Genomic DNA, 18,385 nt, shown 5'->3' on the forward strand with positions numbered 1-18,385 from the left:
GTGCATTTTTTAGCTAATTAGCTGTGCAGCTGCACAGACTTCAAAAGGGGTTCAGTACCCACAAGTTTGGGAATTGGGGTGTTCCGAATACAGAGGCAAAGCACAGAACCCATATCAGTCCCCTAAACTACCAGCCAGAACCCCAGGGTTAGAATTTATACTCGCTACTTATTTTCACACAAAAGGGGAATTAAGAAACAATCAGTAATTATTTACCTAGTACTTATTTACCTAGAATGGAAACTACTACACATTTCTGTACTGTCGCCTAACACACCATTACCTTGCACACAGTGACAAACTGCTGATCATTTCCAGCTCCCACTACGATGTAGCCATCCTTGGTCATAAAAGCCTGGAAGAACAAAGATAGGTGATAAGCTGTAACTAAACTATAAAATATTAGCACATATTTTAAGTGAAAACTTTGTAAATAATGTTCAAATTACTTCCTTAAACATTTCCCTTCAGACCCAATCTCTAGTTCTATAAAAGTGGCTCAAAGTCATCCGCAAGGATGGATGCGGCCCTTTTGATTTTTTTTCTAGAGATCTTCTAGAGTTTTTCTAGAGTTGAAAAGTTATCTTGGTTAATAGTTTCCTTGCTGAAAATGTGTCTTGAGGCATCCTGAAACTTGGCAAATGTGTCCCACACTCACAGGGACTGAGAAGGATTTACTAGGATAACACTTACTTGCCAGGAGTTAGTTATTCAGCTTCACTCTTAGCCTGACTGAGAGCAGACAGCTGCACTGAGGTGTCACAGACCCTGACCAAATATGCAAAAAAAAAAAAAAAAAAAAATTGCCAAATAGCAATGACAAGTTAGGGACTCTCATGGGGATGAAAGGGATAGGCTGCATCTTTCCAGCTCTTCAGCTGGAGATTAAGCTATCTCCTTGGTCAGTGGTCTCACAATCAAGCTCCTGGAGAAAATGGGACTTCTTTTCCAGCTTTGAGGATTTATTTTTTTCTTTTGATTTCATTACAGTGGCCTTACTGGCACATTTCACGGTGAACAGAACATTTAACTGGATAGGACATAACAGCTTTCATTTCAGTCTAAATCATCTCCACTTAGATTTTCACTGGAAAAAAGAAAATCTGTAATTGGCATCATCCTCGATTTTTACCATTGTGTCAGGGCATCTTCTAAAACTGGATAATGCAAACAGATTCCCCTTTCCTCCACACCTCTCCTTTATATAAGGGTGTGTAACTGCAGTTTCAGTCATACGTGTTACAACCACAGTTTTCACAAGCATTTAGGAAAAATTCTTTTGCTATTAATTTGACTTCAGTGCAAGAGGCCAGCACAGGCTGGTGCACTAATGGTGACGAGGCCTTGCGATACTTTCTTGCAGAGAGCAAAACTCATCTTCCATTCTCAGAAAACAGGTTTTTTATGAGCTATCATGTCCTGATCTAAAGGTGTGAATTCTTACTATAAATTTTGGTAAAATAACACAAATATAAGCCCTGGTGTGGGAACACTTTAATAACAAAAAGTCTTCTCATGCCACTGTAGCTTATTCTTCTTCTCAAACAGGAATATACTATTCCAACTTGCAATCTTTCATACAGATACACCTACATCCACACTAAGACTCTTTTACCATCTGGTATAGTCAAAGCTTTACAATTGTATGTGGAAAATTATGTCCACTGACATGCAAGTAACTATACATCATCGTTAGGATATCACTTGTTTGCTCTCGCTACGTTTCATTTCCTGGTAAATGGTATTGGTCAGTGATAAAGCGTAGCAATTTATTTTCACACATTTAATTAAGCACTTCAGTCTAAGACTCTTAGCAAGCAAAGACAAAATTCAGCAAATATTTAGTCCCAAGCATGCAAAAAAAGTCCCACTGACTTGGCCCCAATACAGTAAAAATCTAGAAGCATGCATAATATAAAGGTACTGCATACTCACGCTGAGGAAAGCAATAAGCACAGAAAAAATTGGGGAAAAGAATACAGAAAAGAAAGTTGTATATGAATGCATACACATTTTTAGATATATCTGTTCATGCAGACTTCTGTCTAAAACAATCATGACAGAGCCTGGTCTAAGAATATTTAAGACACTTCCCCCCCTCACCCCCAAATAAATGGCTTTTCATAGGAATAGTTATGATCTAAAACTGTCAGTATAAACCTACCACCTTTCGTTACAGGCAAGATCTGTTTTCTGAACACGCTGCCCAAATCCTGGCCTGTCTTTGCTGATGCTCTGAATTCTAAAACCAGCCACACACATTTCACACAAATTACAGGTTAAACACTACATGTATCTGTGTGCATATGTAACACAATATAGTTTTTATTGGTGTGACCACCTACTACTTCCAGTAAACACAAATTAGAAATTCTTTTACACATTCTTTTAAACTTCTAGTCTGAATGCCTGTTACAGATTGCAAAGCCTACAATATATGTCATAGGTACTTATATACAGATCCCCTTCCTCTGCACTCCAAAATATATTTAAATTGGTAGTATGGACTAATCTTAAAGAGTTTACTATTTATCAGCAACTTCTTTTGAGACTCGCATTTCTGTAAGAAGACTGCAATCACATAGTAGCTGCATACCACTGTGAAACACGCATCTGTACCCGTGGGCTGCCCAGGCAGCAGCGGAAGTCACTCTAAGTTTAAGGGCCTGGTTATTAGCATACATGCTTCAGTTGCTTTGCGGAATGTGTGGGAAAACTGATTATTCTTAATTGCATTGTATGTCTAAAAAAGCTAAAACAACAATCATGTCATCCTTACACAACAAAAATGGTATCATAATAAATACAGCAGTGTCTTTTTCCATGAAGCTTAACTCAAATGTCTTCGGCTGCTATTTTAAGCTTCCCATTACAAAACAGCTGATTATTTGCCAGTCATTGCTGCTGATAAAGCAGAAACTTCCAAATGTTATTAGCACAATATTGATGCCAACATTTAAGGGTGATAACAATGGTTTTATTCATTACCCATAAATGTACGCACACTACAGGTTACCACAGGTTACTGTCTGGTCACAGAAAGCTTCACAATCTTATTACACAAAGGAGAGTAAGGGCAAAGTGCAGACAGATTTTAATGAGATTTTGTTTTGATAAACTGCTGTCCATCACATCGAATCATTTCACATTAGCGCAATAAAAGGCACTATGAACACAAGGCAAAAGTCTTCTTTTCCTTTCCCCTTTGTCTGAAGAATGAGGCCTTCTGATAAGGTTCTTGAGAGCACGAGCATGATTTAACCTGCTACTCCTATGTGGCATCCTGAGCAATAGGACTTCACTCAGTGAAGACAAGAAACAAAAATCAGACAAAAAAATTAGTCCACATCTTATTCATGGCAAAGGCAGAGACAGATTGTGAGCATCCAAAGGCATAGCTTTTCAGTATGGTGTAAAAAGCTTGGGGGTTTCTAAGAAGATAATCTGTAAGTTCACATTGAATGATATATAGTACATGACATCAACATATGCATGTTCAAAGCCAGATATCAAGGTCCAGTGTGCGTGCATCAACACCTCACACTGACTAATGGACGTTACAGGACCTCATTAAGACTCAGCACTCTTCTGAACTTGATCCTAGAACACTGTGTATACCTGAGATACTTTGTGTACTGAAATATTTTAATCTCCCTAAACACATGAAATATAAACTCTATCCACCTTCAGAAATGTTCTAAGTGGTTTACAAGTATTGTCCAAAAATGCTACATAGACTATACAATAAAGATGCAGGCCAAACTTAATCTTAGTTTATTATCAGAGTGGACAAAGACTTGCTGAGATAACGTGAGGCCAAACTAGCCAGTCTTTGCACTGCTCTAAGTCAATAGCCTTTCAAAATTTGCCAGCTTTGATGGTGTTAATGAAAGACCGTCAATCTCTTGTATTTATTGCCTGCTTTATGAATTTTAAACCTATATATGCTATGGCAATCATCAATCATACATAAATATCTTTGCATATGTTTCAATTTGCATGTTGATTCCACAAACAAAACTTTAAAATGTAAGGGACCAATTAAAAGATATGCCAATTCCAATAAAATGATCAAAAGTCCAGGTCCGTTTTCAGTATTTGAATCCAAAACACAGAAATGAAAACAACCAGAACATCTGCTGCTGCATATGGTGATGCTTTACTCCCCTCCATCAGGTATTCATACACATTCATAAGATCTTGAGCCTCTTCTCCACTCCTCCACGATAAACAGTCCCAGCTCTCTCAGCCTCTCCTCATATGAGAGATGCTCTAAGCCCTTAATTATTTTTATGGCCCTTTGCTGGACCTGCTCCAGTATGAGCATGTCCTTGTCCTCAAAGCCCAGAAGTGGGCCCAGTTGTGGACCCATAACTGGATTCACTGGTTATTTGTCCTCACCGGTGCTGAGGGGAAGGACCACCCCCCTCGACCTGCTGGCAGTGTTCCTCCTAATACAGACCAGGATGCTCTCTGTCACAGGGGCACACTGCTGGCTCATGTTCCATTTTTTGTCCACCAGGATCCCCAGGTCCTTTTCTGCAAAGCTGCTTTCCAGCCACTCAGCCCCTAGTCTGTACTGGTGCATGAGGTTATTCACTACCATGTGCAGGACTTCATATTTCCCTTTGTTGAATTTCATTAGGTTCCTGTTGGCCTATTTCTCCAGGCTGTCAAGGTCCCTCTGAATGGCAGCACAACCACCTGCTGTATCAGCCACTCTTCCCAGTTTGTATATTCTGCAAACTTGCTGAGGGTGCACTCTGTCCATCATCCAGGTCACTAATGACCATGTTAAACAGTACTGGCCCAGCATACCCCTGGGGATGCCACTAGTGATTGGCCTCCAGCTGGACTTCATGCCACTGATCACAACCCTTTGAGCACGACAGGTCAGCCAGCTTTCATTCCACCTCAAAAATCTAAATCTAAATCAGCACTGTTGAGGGAGGGCACAGTGAGGGCACTTCATGGTCTAGTCTCAAAAGCTATTGGCAGATCAAATCCAGCACACACTGAAATACAGCATCCAGCCATCACCATTAGTAGGCAGCTTCCCAGTGCCACAGGAACTGGCAAGGTCAAATGCAAAGGATGCCAGTGCCATCCAGGCAGAAACTAGATGTCACTTCTTCAGAGACTTCTCACGAAAAAGAATTTGGAGGCCAAACAATACTTGGAGAGACCAACAGAATAAAGGATTGGGTTTTTGAAATTGGAGGATTATTCCATATTTAAGAGAGGTTAATAGCTTTAATTATCTGAACAAGCTACTGATTATTTTCATTACCAGTTACCATATTGGCCCCTTTACTGATAATGGCAGTCAATGGTCGAAATACTTGAAAGCTTCCAGGCCTCCCCTTGGAGGAAGATTTGCACTACATCAGGTATGGTAAAAGGGGTGTATTACTTGTCTTTATAAATTTTCTTACCTGATGTTCCTATGTGAATAACAGCTGGGATCTGTAAAGATACTTACAATCCTGTTTCACTGGGAATAGCTGATGTTAGACACTCTCAGATTTGAAGTATCTTGCAAGACAGCACTGCCTTTTGATTCATAAAGTTGAATAGTAGCATTTCTAAAAGCATCCAATGATGGATCATGAGGGGAACAGCTGAGGGCTTGCGGATAGTCACTACGTATTGGTGAGTTCTGGAGCAGGGCTTAAAGGATAGTAACTTTTGAATGCCTTCTAACTGCTGTTGGTTTTACAGAGCAACAGGCTGATTGCTCCAACTGGCATCGTGAAGCAGCTTGCTTAAGATTTTGGAAAGATGCCATCCTTTTATAAAGGCCAGATACAGTATTTCTGTAAGGTACGTGTTTGTCAGCACAACAGGGAGCACTCTCAGATGGTGTTAAGGAAGAATACTCCTCTGAGCTCCTTCCCAAGGCTGGCATAGGAGCAAGCAGCTTTGTGTGAAGGCTGAAGAATCTTTGGGACCAGCTGGGGACAGTGTAGAACAAAGACACCTACTTGAGAAGTCTGTAAACATAAAACCAGAAAAAGCTAAACCAATATTTTCAAACAAAGCTTTGAAATATATCACCAACATTTTTTTAAAAAGAGATTAATTTTCATATGCGACTCCTTCCTCTGCCCTCCATCTTCCCATTTACAGCGGTCTCTTCACTCACTCACAGAATCAGTGAATAATTACTCAGTAAAACACTATGTAACCATACATAGGTCTCCATTTATGTGCTTGAAGTACTTCTCTGGTATTAATGGGTGTGGTCAAAGAGAAAAACTGGTCTCTTGCAGGCTTGGAACCACAGAAAAATTACAGTGTTACTTTTAATTTATTGCATAATTTGTCTTCAATTACACTTTGAAGTTTCCAGTGTGATATTCCAGTCAATGCAAAGGTCATTTAAGGACAAGCATTCTCTAGTCTTAATGTAGATTAAAGGCTGCAATTAAGAAGGTGATGTATTCAGGATTTGACTGACCTGTACACAGGCTCTCTTCTCCTGCTAACCAAATGTATCTACAGCATATGTTGATTTTTTTCTCTCTCCAACCCTATCAAACTCTGGTTCCCAAATACATTAAAGAGTAGGAGATCCTCAGTTTTGCTTCAGATCCAGAACAGTTACATTCCTTCTAGATGGGATAAACTTGGCACATCATTTCTCTACCTTTACACATCGGTTTGAATAAAACGTCAGCTGTGCCACAGAACCATGGAGTAGCCACATTCTTTTTTCTTTCAAGGGAAGGGCACAATCCTTTCATAACAACTTAATATTTAATTACTGTAACAAATGGAAACAAGACCAAGAAGTTTGGTCAGCGGTAGTTCTGAGCAATACATATAAATCATAAAGGCCACACACTTTGAAACTATTTGCCTACTTTGCACTCTCTTCCAGTGAAAGCAAACAGTAAAAATAAAAAATGTAAATTTCATGGACTGGATTAATGTATGCTGAATGCTCTCACTAAGTAAACTGAAGAAGGGCATTCCACACAAAGATTTCATTTTTTCCCTCTGGTCTTCTCAACCTGCACTACTTGTCTCTCTTCACTGCTATGTTGCAGCATGTACTATCCTGCAACTTCACAGCTATCACAGTCTACCAGACAGATCAGTATTAAGAATACCTGCAATAATTCTCTTGCAGAGAAGAGAAGTTTGACTGGATGCCATGAGCTTGTGGGAAAGATGTTTATGGTAAGACTGGGAATGATTACTTCAGTCTCTGAGATGAGGCAGAACATCGGCACTGATGTCAAGGAAAGCACACCACAGACTACCAACCAGGGAGACCATTCACTTCTACAGAACCCACGATCCATTAGACAATTTTTCTGATCAACCTTCAAGTTCTGTATATGTGTGAGGGCAGAAAAAATGACTTTGCCTAACTGATCCAGGAGCAAAGCAGATGAGAACCATTATATGTGCTCTGAATGCACCTTACTGAAAGGGGCAGCAAAGTTAACACAAAATCACAGCACCAAACAGGGATATCTACATTTGGCATTACAGTGTATTACTCTCAACACTCACTCAGGAAGCACGACAGCCTAGTTCTGCTCTTCAGACAGTGTCATGTTTTTATCCCGTTGTTGCCTAATGTGAGAAGTATAAACTGCTGGGAACAGACTGCAACCAAGGCCTCTCCAATCCCAGCTCACTGTCCTAAGAAATACGTTGGAGACAGGATCCCTCTCTCACTCTTCTTCTGGCCGTATGATATTTGCACTGTTCATTTCCCAATTGACTAGATGCAATACATAGATTTGTATTCTAAAGGTATCAGTTGGGCATACTATTTACCAAAAAGACTTTTATAGCTGTTACTTCATATTCAATAGTGCAATGAACGTTAACTGGATTGCATACCCTTATTTTTAGAGACGAGACTTTTCTCCCAATCATCTCAAAGAACATATGTTGCAAGGATATGAAACCATTTTCTTTGTTTTCTAATGTGAATGCAATATATGTCTAGCCTCACTACCCAAAAAGCCATTTAAAAACTCCTGGAAGAGCAGTGAACAGCTTTAAAGTGGGAAACTTGTCACTTTCCCAAATTTCTAAAATTTTAAATACCTAAACTATACCTCAATTAAAAATAAATTCTCTGGTATTGTAAACTGGCATTAAAACTGTTCCTTGCTGTTGAAAAATAAAATATCAGGCACAGAATCACATTCTCCATTGCCACATTAGTTTTCCATTAGTTTTCAACAATGAAATTACACACACACAGACATACACACAAAATAAATAAACTTTAATCACAGTATCACACTGGAGCCAGTGTAATTAATGTTGTGTCAGCATTTCCATTTAAGCCACTATTTTCAAGAGGTTTATAGCACAGCCATAAAAATTCAGTTAGGTTGAAATTAAGCAAACAAGGTCTTATACAGCAAGCAACATTTAAGTATATATACAGACAGCAGCCCGTTACTACTTATATGGGAATTAAAATAGACGCTTACCGATTTTAAAGGGCACTGCAGAGCTATTTTTTTAAACAATATTTTTCTCAACATTTATAATAATCTCTCAAAAGCCTGAATCCAAGCTATATTTCCTTACCCTTTTTCCTTCTCACACAATAGTTCACACAATTTCTTCCAATTTTGGGATTGTAAGCATTGGGTTTTTGTTTCACTTTTAAAGTAAAAGAATGCAATGAAAACATTTCTTTTGAAAAACAACACACATGACCACAGTCTGATCCTGATACAGGCCTCCAGGCATTACTGAAGCAGAAATGACAAATAGTTCTTACACCTTCCAAAAATCATAAGATATAGCTGTCTGGAAAATCTGAGTACTCAAATATGAGGTTTTAAGAGTGTAATTTCGAATTTAATTCTAAATGAGGTCCTATTTCTGTTTTCAGTAGAAATCATCAGAGCAGGATTTGTGTCATTATTTCTGTCCCTTTTCCCTCTCTACTCTTTGACTTCAAGTGATGTAGTGGTACAATTTGGAAAGGTGAGCTTTGTAATACTGACTGCCTTTTTGGTAACTCGTACTGAGCCAATCAGCCTGGCATTTCAAGCTGCAGACAGATGACCCAGTGCAAGCAAACTAGAACTCAGACTGGGCAGGCAGTGCTATTAACTTAAAGGTCGTAATAACTTAATGTCCTGCTATAAAGAAGGCTCTTCAAAAAGCTGAGCTGAATGATTTGTGAGTTTCTCTGACAACCAGCCAACCGAGAAGAGCAAGGGATCAAATTAGCACTGATGCTGATGAAAATCAGCAAAAACACCAATGAGGACATAACAATTACAGGGGTGCAAAATTGGCTGTGTTTCACAATTTGGCACTTTCACAACTTAAAATAAACAGCACTCATATTTGAAATCTGCCATTTAGCTGCAGAACAGGATGGACAAAGGGAGGAGAAACCCCTCTCCATTCTGCCAATGTGCCTTTGCCCTATTTTGGAGATTTTTTCCAATCACTATATCTCTCAAACGGTATGTGATCCTATGTACTATTCAGTAGACACAGTATGGTGAACTAAGGATGGATTTCAAATATTTCAACCTTGACTCTTCAGTATCCTTGATTGGTGGTTTTAAGTCAGACTCATTAAGGTTTATTGCAAGTAGTTTGTTTTAGTTAAAACACTACTTTATCTCTAATCAAGGACTTAAAAATTGAACTGGCCAGACATCCAGGACACACAATATTTGAATTCCTGAATTTATGCCAAAAAACCCCATTGCCAGGCCATAGGAATAATGCTAGTGAGATCTATTTAAAAAAACTGAAAAATAATGCTTGATGAGTGGAACACTTATATATGTCTAAAAAAGTCAGAAGTCCCTTTCCTCTTCACTTTCCTGCAAATTTCTATTAGGTTTCCTTAAAACTATAAAATTCAGACTTCTGTTTTTCTCTAATTTTTTTTTTATCGTTCTCCATTAGTCTGAGAAATACTGAAATATAATATCACATTACTGCAATTACATATTTTATCTACCTCAAATTTAGCATTATTCCAATTGTTAAAGTTTGAAAATCACTACCATTAGAAATTAAAACATTACATCTTTTGCCAATTTAGAACTGTGCTGGCCAATATTTAACCAATTTTTCATTCTAGCCACTAATAAGTCACATTATCTACTGAGAAAGAGCTGAGGAAATCTGCATGGTAGTAGCTACTATTTTGGTTTTTTAACAAAGATCTTTACATCTATGGCTTGTAGAGTGCTTTTGCACTAATAAACATAACTATCCTTTACAAAAGAACTTGTTCTGGAGAATCAACACAGTATAAGTGTGCTTCTATTATCACAGCCTAAAATCTACATCAGATTTTATCCAGATTTGTACAAAATCATCTCCTTGCACCCCTCGCCCCCCCAAAGTCTGACGGACATAGCTATGCCAGTAAAATGTTGGGAGAAGGCAATAAGAAGAGACAAAAGGAGGTGAAGTAGAAAATCTCAGCTTTCAAAAAAAGATCCCACATTTTTCCCCCACAGATTCAAAAGGAAAAAAACCTTAGTTTCCACTCACAGGTACATCATGCTGTTCTTTAACAAATAAGCATGATTCTTATTAATTGCTAGGTTTATTTCAAGGTTTCATCTTGCCTTATGCTGTCTTTTTTTTTTTTTTTTTTTGGCTCTGGGTGGCCAAGGGACAGCCTCTCTCATACAAGAGAGTATGAACATCCAAATGACAATTCTGATTTAATCATGGGAGGATCATAGGAGTCTGGGCTTATTTAAGGCAGGATTCTAACTCTGAAGATTGCCCAGTGCCACAGAGTTTTAATTTCCTGGCATGACCAGCCAATTTACTTCCACTGTCAATCTAAACCCTTACTTTTCCCTTTCTTAAAGAAATGCCCAATTGCAAACCCCAGTGGCAATTTAAAAGGTTAAGAACCATGACTATATTCACCTCTGCCGAACAGTGACATCGGGAAAAGTACAAAATTACCGCATTTTTGCCACAGATAATTGCCATAAGTTGATACGGAACACTGTACCAGCATCACTGTACCTCAGTCAACTGACAAGTGAGTATGAACATATACTGCTTCTGCTAGAGTCTTTTCCAAAAATCACATATTCTTTTACATATTTTCATAATAATTTACAGAAACTAAACCAAAGCAAGTACACACAGCACTGCAATTAAATTAGATGTCAGTCACATGTAGTCAAATAAGTTTAAAGCTATCCAGCTACTGCTATCCATATACCATAGCACAGCCATGTTACAGTCTACATGCTAACAGCAAAAATCTCCAGCAAGAGTGAACATCTCATAAAGAGCAGATGATCCTTGTTGCAGAAATTATCCCAGTTATTGAGGGGCCCAGTCTGGCTATGGCTGAGGGATGGTGCCAGCAAGTCTGGAGGAGCAGCCTGGCACCTGGCCTTCATCATGCTCTCGCCTCCCTCTTTGTTGAGCTGGCGAAGTCAAAGGGCTGGTCTCCTAATGATCCAGATGGCCTTCTGGTGACACTGGCATTGGCATCAAATGGGCAGCAGCAAGCCCAGCACACAGACCTGCCATTGTGCTGGGAAGGACTAAAATGGGCTGCTGGCAGCAGCTTGGCCGGTTCTTGCACCCCTGATGACAGCCTGAAGTGCTGCCTGCCCACTGTTCCCTGGAGTTGGCTATGAAATGACCTTTCACAGAAACAAGGTTCTTGTCCCTCGATTATATGAAGCTGATTATCTGATTGCCTCACTTGGGGAGGAGGAAGAAGGAGCAAATAGGGAGAAGAGGTGCGTGGATTTGTAAGGGTACTCTTCTTCCCCCCAGGGTGCTGATGAAAGCATTAGGATGTTTCACAGTTTCCTTTATAACAGTACCAAAAAATAATACATAGAGAGGAGTAACAAAATGCATTTAAATGGTTATATTAATTAAGACAGAGACAGCTTTCAGTAACAGGGGGATACTGGTACATTTAATTTCCTTCCAATATATGTTTCCTTTCACAGTTACAAAGCTTGGGCATTTTATTAGACATTGACAAAGCTATGCTAAGTGGGAAAGATCGCTAGTGAAAATTATGCAGGGAGGCATACCAATTTTCACATCAAGTTACGTACTGAAGCGTAAGACTTTTTAGACAAAGAATATATTTCTCCAGCTACTTGATTTGTCTTTTTCTTTTCAAAATCTGCACAAGTTAAAACAAAATACACCAAGTGAGCAAACAAAGCAACCTTAAGCTGCCATAAAGAATGTAAAATCAACAGAAATGAGTGGGACATATGGTTGTCCACTGGACTTCAGCTTCCAAATGAAAATGGAGGTCCTATAGAATAAGATTTGTATTCTTTTCACATACAAAGAAAACCCTGGTTTTCAAATGTATAAAACAGGAGGACAGCCTTTCCCTCCCACCACAGAAGTTTAAAGCCCACTCAAAATGTTTTTGGTCTTAAAACCTGATGGAACAGGAAAAATAACAGGAAGTCTATGGTGGCATATGATTGCCTACCCTGAGTGTTTTGGCATTTCAAAGTTTAAGCTAGACAATTTGTGTTCCTCTATAAGAGACTCTGCAGAAGTACCGAGGCCAGCTCAGGCTAACTGCCTTCACATTTGTCGTGGTTTTCAATGGACTGCGGAACGTGAACTGAGCCCCATCTTCCTAAAAGCCCTTCTTGAGCTGCTACAAGTATAATGATACTTGTAAAATGCAATACACAATGAATACACTGCTAATAGTACTCAAGCTGGGACCTAGGGGTATTTGAATGCTACCTATTTGGACAGCAGCGTACATCCCTTTGTACAGCAGTGGTCATCTCCTACTTGGATGTTTCTGAAACCTCCATGCTGCTACTCTGCTGTTGACATCAAGAATCATGAACTTAGACAGCAAGGAGAAGGGAATCAAGATTTCCACTGTTCATTATTACATTTACACTGTTAAAACTCCACCTACAAAAAACACTTTGCAGAAAGACAGACAGCTTCAGGAGGCACAGATAGGTTTTCCCCTTCCCTTCTCACATTGGTTAGCAGAACGTAAACTTAAAGATCAGAAAGCAGTTATGTCACAAACGTGTGTTAAAACAAGGGTCGTGTATGAGGTGGGAAAGGCACAGGCATTTCAGGAGAAAGGGAAGAAAAAGCATTATTATTATCATGTACCTGGGATCATGTCTGCTCCCATCCAGACAACAACAGAAGTAGCGAATAGTAAAAGTAAGAGGGCTTGAACATTTTCCTGGACAACTCTTCTATCCAAACCAGCTCTTTGCATAAGAAAGGGAAGGAAGGGATAGGAATTCTGTGAACCCTAAAAACCACAGCTGCCAGTCATTCTGCTAACTGCTCCACAGGCTGCGCTTTCCACGCAAGTGTCCACAGCCAGATGTCCGAGACGGGGGTTTGGCAGAGAAGTATTTTGTGGATATGGACCAGCTTCAACTTGAATAACGACAGATGCAGAAGTTCCTAAACCTCGTTAGATCCACAGAAATGAGCAAATACCTGATTCAAAAAGGGTGTACTCATTCTAAACCTGACAGCTGATTTAAGAGTTAGACCTGGATATTTTGGAAGAAAAAGGAAAGAATTTAGCTGGCGAAAAAAAGAAAGTGTGCAGTAATTTAGATTAAACTCTCAAATTAGGACAACCTAATCTGATGAACAATAGTTTTATGTTCTGAGGAACTGTAATATGATTTGTTGTTCTGAAAATTACTTTTGTGTTTTAAAGTATGCAACAGTTTTCCTCCTGCTAGAACCAATAGCAATAGCTGTAGAATTAGTGGCAGCAATGACTTGAGGGGTCATTATTTTAGCTATTAGCATTTAGGGAACATTTTAACCCACTGAATGCTAATGGACTTAGCTTAAAGGAAAATTAGATAGCCACTTCATAGAGCACATCAGTAGCCTGAAAATCATCTACAGATAGATCATCACCATCATTCCATGTTAAGTCATCAAAACAAAAACATGTAACTAATTCTGACTGGTATCTCCATCTTAACACTGCATTTCTTTAATTTTCCCAAGCAAAAACATAGGCCCTGACTCTCCATAGAGAAAAGATCTCTACATGCTTTTCATGATGTTCTGTACCCTACTGGCTAAAACAGATTAATATACAGTCTACAGAAAAGAGCTAAGGAACCAAAGCTCTTAAAATGCGATATAAGGTGCGAATCAAGGAGCGGAAGAACAAAGGTTGTCCTTTTTGGGAAGAATTTGAATGCAAGTGCCTTTGTTGTCTAGAGCAGCACAGGAGTGGCAAGTACCAAACAGGAACACAGCAAAAAGTGTATCATCATTGCAGAGCTAAATGTGGCTCTAATCATAAACTTGGATAAAAGGTTTTGATAAGCGTTCAGGAGATCAGTTTGCTTTCTTGGCCCAGCTGGCATTTAGACTGAAATAAAACACAAGCTCTAACACTGCTTATTTTTCAGTATGGACACAGTCATAAACAGCCCATAGCCAGATTACAGGCACCAATCTACTCCTAATGAAATCCATCACTGCTCCCCTCAGATATGTCACAAAGTTCGCATGTTTCAAAAGCAAGCAGACATATAGGGACTTTATTATCCAAAAACTTTGTTGGCCTTGCCATTGTGCCTCAGTTGGCCAAATCATACCAACAGCATGTAATTATATACTGCTAAGAACACAAAGAAATTTTCTGCTGCCAGATGTTCTCACATTTTGCTTCTTTTTCAGGCAGGGTGGCTGAGAATGGTCTAGGTCCATTAAACAATTGTGGATCCAGTGACTCCACATTTGAGGCAGAAATAAAGTAAGCTGCTGTCTAAATTTAAAAAAAAAAAAAAAGATAATCTGGAGATCCCATCTATGTCACACATTCTTCCCCCATATCCCCATTTATGGACCTTTTATCTGGATGACCTCAGCTTGCCTAACAGGCAAATATTATCCTTTCTGGATGAAGGCTGGGCAAATACAGACCTCGCACACCTTGTCTCAAAAAAGAAGCTTTGAAGCAGTCACTGAAATACATAATTCCACACTCTGGGCACCAGCAAAAGACTGGCCAAAAAACGAATCACAGTAAAGAAGCAGTAAAGGATCGCAGCAAGCTTAGGTATTGGTAAGTACCCCCTTCATCTGTAAGCCCTAGTTATGCACAGGCACAGCAAGCTCTTTACAAAGGTCTAAGAGGGTATCCTCCATGTTGGAGAAGAAGCCATGCCAGATGTGCAAGAAGATGCATGAGGATTCTGCAGCTATTCAACCCGCATCAGATGTCTCCGTATATACACAAGAGACCTGGCAAAACATGCCGCTGACTTCTTAGGGCAACAAGCTACTCTTGAAATGCTTTTGCACTGCATTTCATGTCCAGAATTTTCTGCTCTTCCTAAAATGAGAGTTGCATTCATGCCAACAGATGGAAAACATCATCATCTAGAGTTGGATCCATGCCTTGCTACCGGCTGGAACAAAAGCCATGGAAGTACTTTAGTTAGTTGAGTTAAAAACATTTTTGTATAGCGGCCTGTGGATGAAAAGTTTTCCCACAATACACTGCAGAAAAATTCATACAGTGATGTATCTTAGTGAAATACCTGTAGAGCTTTCTGTGCTTAACCCAGTGCCAGTGCAGACACAGTGCTCTGGTCTGACTTGCATATGGATTTACAAGTAGGTGCTCCATGGTAAAAACAGTTTACAGCAACTATGCCCAAAAAAGCCAAAACCAAACCAACCCCCAAAAAAACCCAACATATGAAGCAGCTGAAAAAAGATACCATCATAAGCAGGTTTGTCACAACAACAGAAAAGAGAATAGTCTAATATGAATGGAAGAGATTGCATCAGAAAATCAGAGGGAAATCCCTAGTCCTGGAACTCACAGTCTTATAGACAGAGAGGGGAAATCAAAAGGTCACATATGTATGTCAGGGAATATTTGAAGAATCCAAGGATGGGCGCTGAGATGGGAAATGGGGTGGTTCCCCTTCGCTAAGAGACAATCCCAATCAATGCTTCACTAAAGAGATTACAGGAAAACTAGAATAGAGAAGGAACTGCCAAATCCCCAGCCACGAAACTCTGACATTCAGCAATTCTCTGAAGCAACATCTTGATGGTTGAACTGTACTGTGGGTCTACCATGGTACTATCATTCTACATAGTTATTATCCATGTTGTTCAGTGTAGCACTATCATTCATATTCACAAAGCAGTTTTCTTTCTCCCTCTGTCTCCAGACTTTTCTTTTTCATGTGTAAATATTTTTTAGTGATACGCTCAGTTATGCTGAAGAGCAAAAGATTTATCACCAAACACTTCAGCTCTCTCGTCTCATGGGCTGTAATTTTTCAGACTGTGGGTCAGGGACCTTTCCATTTCACTGCAACACCCAAAAGACTAGTTTATCTGCAATGTGAATTTCCCATACCTTTATTAATTTCTACTCAAGAGAAAATTTAAACTACCATTCAAAACTGGCTAGAGCTCCATCTGTTGTGAAAAAGCTACATTATTTTAGATTTTTGTCTCTTCACCTCCCAGCTCTTGTCTGCTGCATCCCTCCAAATCTCAAATAAAGACAGAAAGGGTGCAAGTGACTTGGACACTGTTGAGGTTTCTTCCTACCAGTGAAAGAACCAAAACACCTCTGAGAGAACTACAACCATCCTTCTCTCAAGTCAGCCTCACCTTATCAGATACTAGATTTTACTCTTTGACTGTTTGGCAGGTCATCCCTGGCTTTTAAAGTGCTAAAGGCCTTTCCCTGACTTGACTGGAGATTGCTAAAGAATTGCTGATCCTCCCCTTTGGAATCCTTGAAGCAATGTCCTTAGGCTAAAATGTCAAGATAAGATTTGATGTCATTGCCCGTTCTCCTCTGCATTTTGCATCCACAATCTGGCATCCTATAAAGCACAGTTTCTGCTACCCTCATTACAATTTCTAAGAACCAGGGGGAAAATGGAACTTTTTAAGAAAAGTAGGCCAGAAATTCAATTAATTGCAGATATTTTAAAAACTCTGTAATACTTCCATTACCCTGTGTTAATAGTACTATTAACTACTTCCTTTACCAGTTAAGTGTTTTGGGATTTTGGGGGTTTTTTTAATCAAGCTTCTGCAGGATTATAGCCATTATAACTTACCATGAATTTTTTAACATTCCTGAAATCCAAGCATGACAATGGCTTCTCTTCACAATTTCCCATTTCCATCAGTTTTAAGGATAACTTTTGAGAAAATACTATTTATTAGGGATTTGTTTTATTTCAATTGGCAAGAAAGCATAAAGAAAACAATTGCAACTGTTCCAAAAAGTCTATTCACCAAAGGCAAGCATTAAAATAAAATTATTTTTCTGGTTTCAGCTGCTAAGAGCAATGTAACTCATCATTCAGGATCAAACCACCAATGTCTACTCATAACAGGGTACAGTTATGTAAAATTAAGGCTGGCACTGCATTGTGCCCAGATACTTGAGGTTTGGATACTTAACTATGAATTTCTTTCCTTTTATGATCTTAAGCCAGAGAACAATAGCTGTGTTTTAATCTTGCCTTTTGTGAATTTTCTTGGTCTTTTCTTTCAAGTATTTACATACAATGATACAGCCCTGAGTGATGCCACAAAGTAACACATCATCCAAATCTAGCTGTTTACCACATATGCTATGATATCATTCAAGGTTGAACGAATCAATTTTTTTTCCCATGGAATGATAATGGATTCATAACAAAGAAGTGCATTTTTTTCAATGTCATTCGCCCATGTCCGCATCAGATGGAATGCTTATGATTAAAGGCTGCAATATTATGATTCCCCAAACTTATTCTAAATTATTTTCAAATGGAAAGAGAAAAAGATATCTGGAAAGAACCTTCAGCAGCATTACCAAGTCCCTTTGTTCTTCTCATTTTATAAAGACTACATGACTGGAATTCTGCACCAGATTCTCTTCAACCATTGCAAACTGGTTTGACTTTATTACAGTCAACAAACAATAAAAAGACACCATTTCATGAAATAAAACCAATTTGCACCAGCTAATTATCTCCTCAATCTCATATCTTCTTTTTTTATTACAATACTGGCCACGTAAAATATAGGTGCATGAAAAAAAATTATGAAGATGATGAATAAAGATACACTCATCAGTTATTAGTGAGAAATTCTACAATACAGAAGGTTTTAGAACTTCACATTTTCCAGAGGAACTTGAACAAAACTGTTAGCTTTTATTAAGTAAGACGGAAGAGGGACTTTTTTTGTTAGTTGGGCAGGAAGACCAAAACAACTCTCTCCTTCAAGCATGCCTGGTTTCATCTCAGAAAGACAAAGGAATAGGCTTCTAAAAACAGAACTTTACGTTATAAACGTTAACATATTATTCAAAATGACACCTTTTCCGGATATCTATCTGATATTTCACCTT

The 18,385-nt window shown here is 38.9% G+C and overlaps 1 protein-coding gene across 1 annotated transcript in view; it reads right to left on the minus strand.

Moving 5' to 3' along the window:
- The window catches only part of SUGCT (succinyl-CoA:glutarate-CoA transferase), a 336,652-nt gene that overhangs the window by 214,444 nt on the left and 103,823 nt on the right, over positions 1-18,385 (minus strand). Inside the window, exon 10 of the mRNA XM_050891832.1 lies at positions 284-355. Within this exon, the coding sequence (XP_050747789.1) occupies positions 284-355 (72 nt within the window). The remainder of the gene's footprint in view (positions 1-283; positions 356-18,385) is intronic.

Source organism: Gymnogyps californianus, chromosome 2 (assembly GCF_018139145.2).
Source record: "Gymnogyps californianus isolate 813 chromosome 2, ASM1813914v2, whole genome shotgun sequence".
In the NCBI taxonomy this organism is placed as follows: Eukaryota; Metazoa; Chordata; class Aves; order Accipitriformes; family Cathartidae; genus Gymnogyps; species Gymnogyps californianus.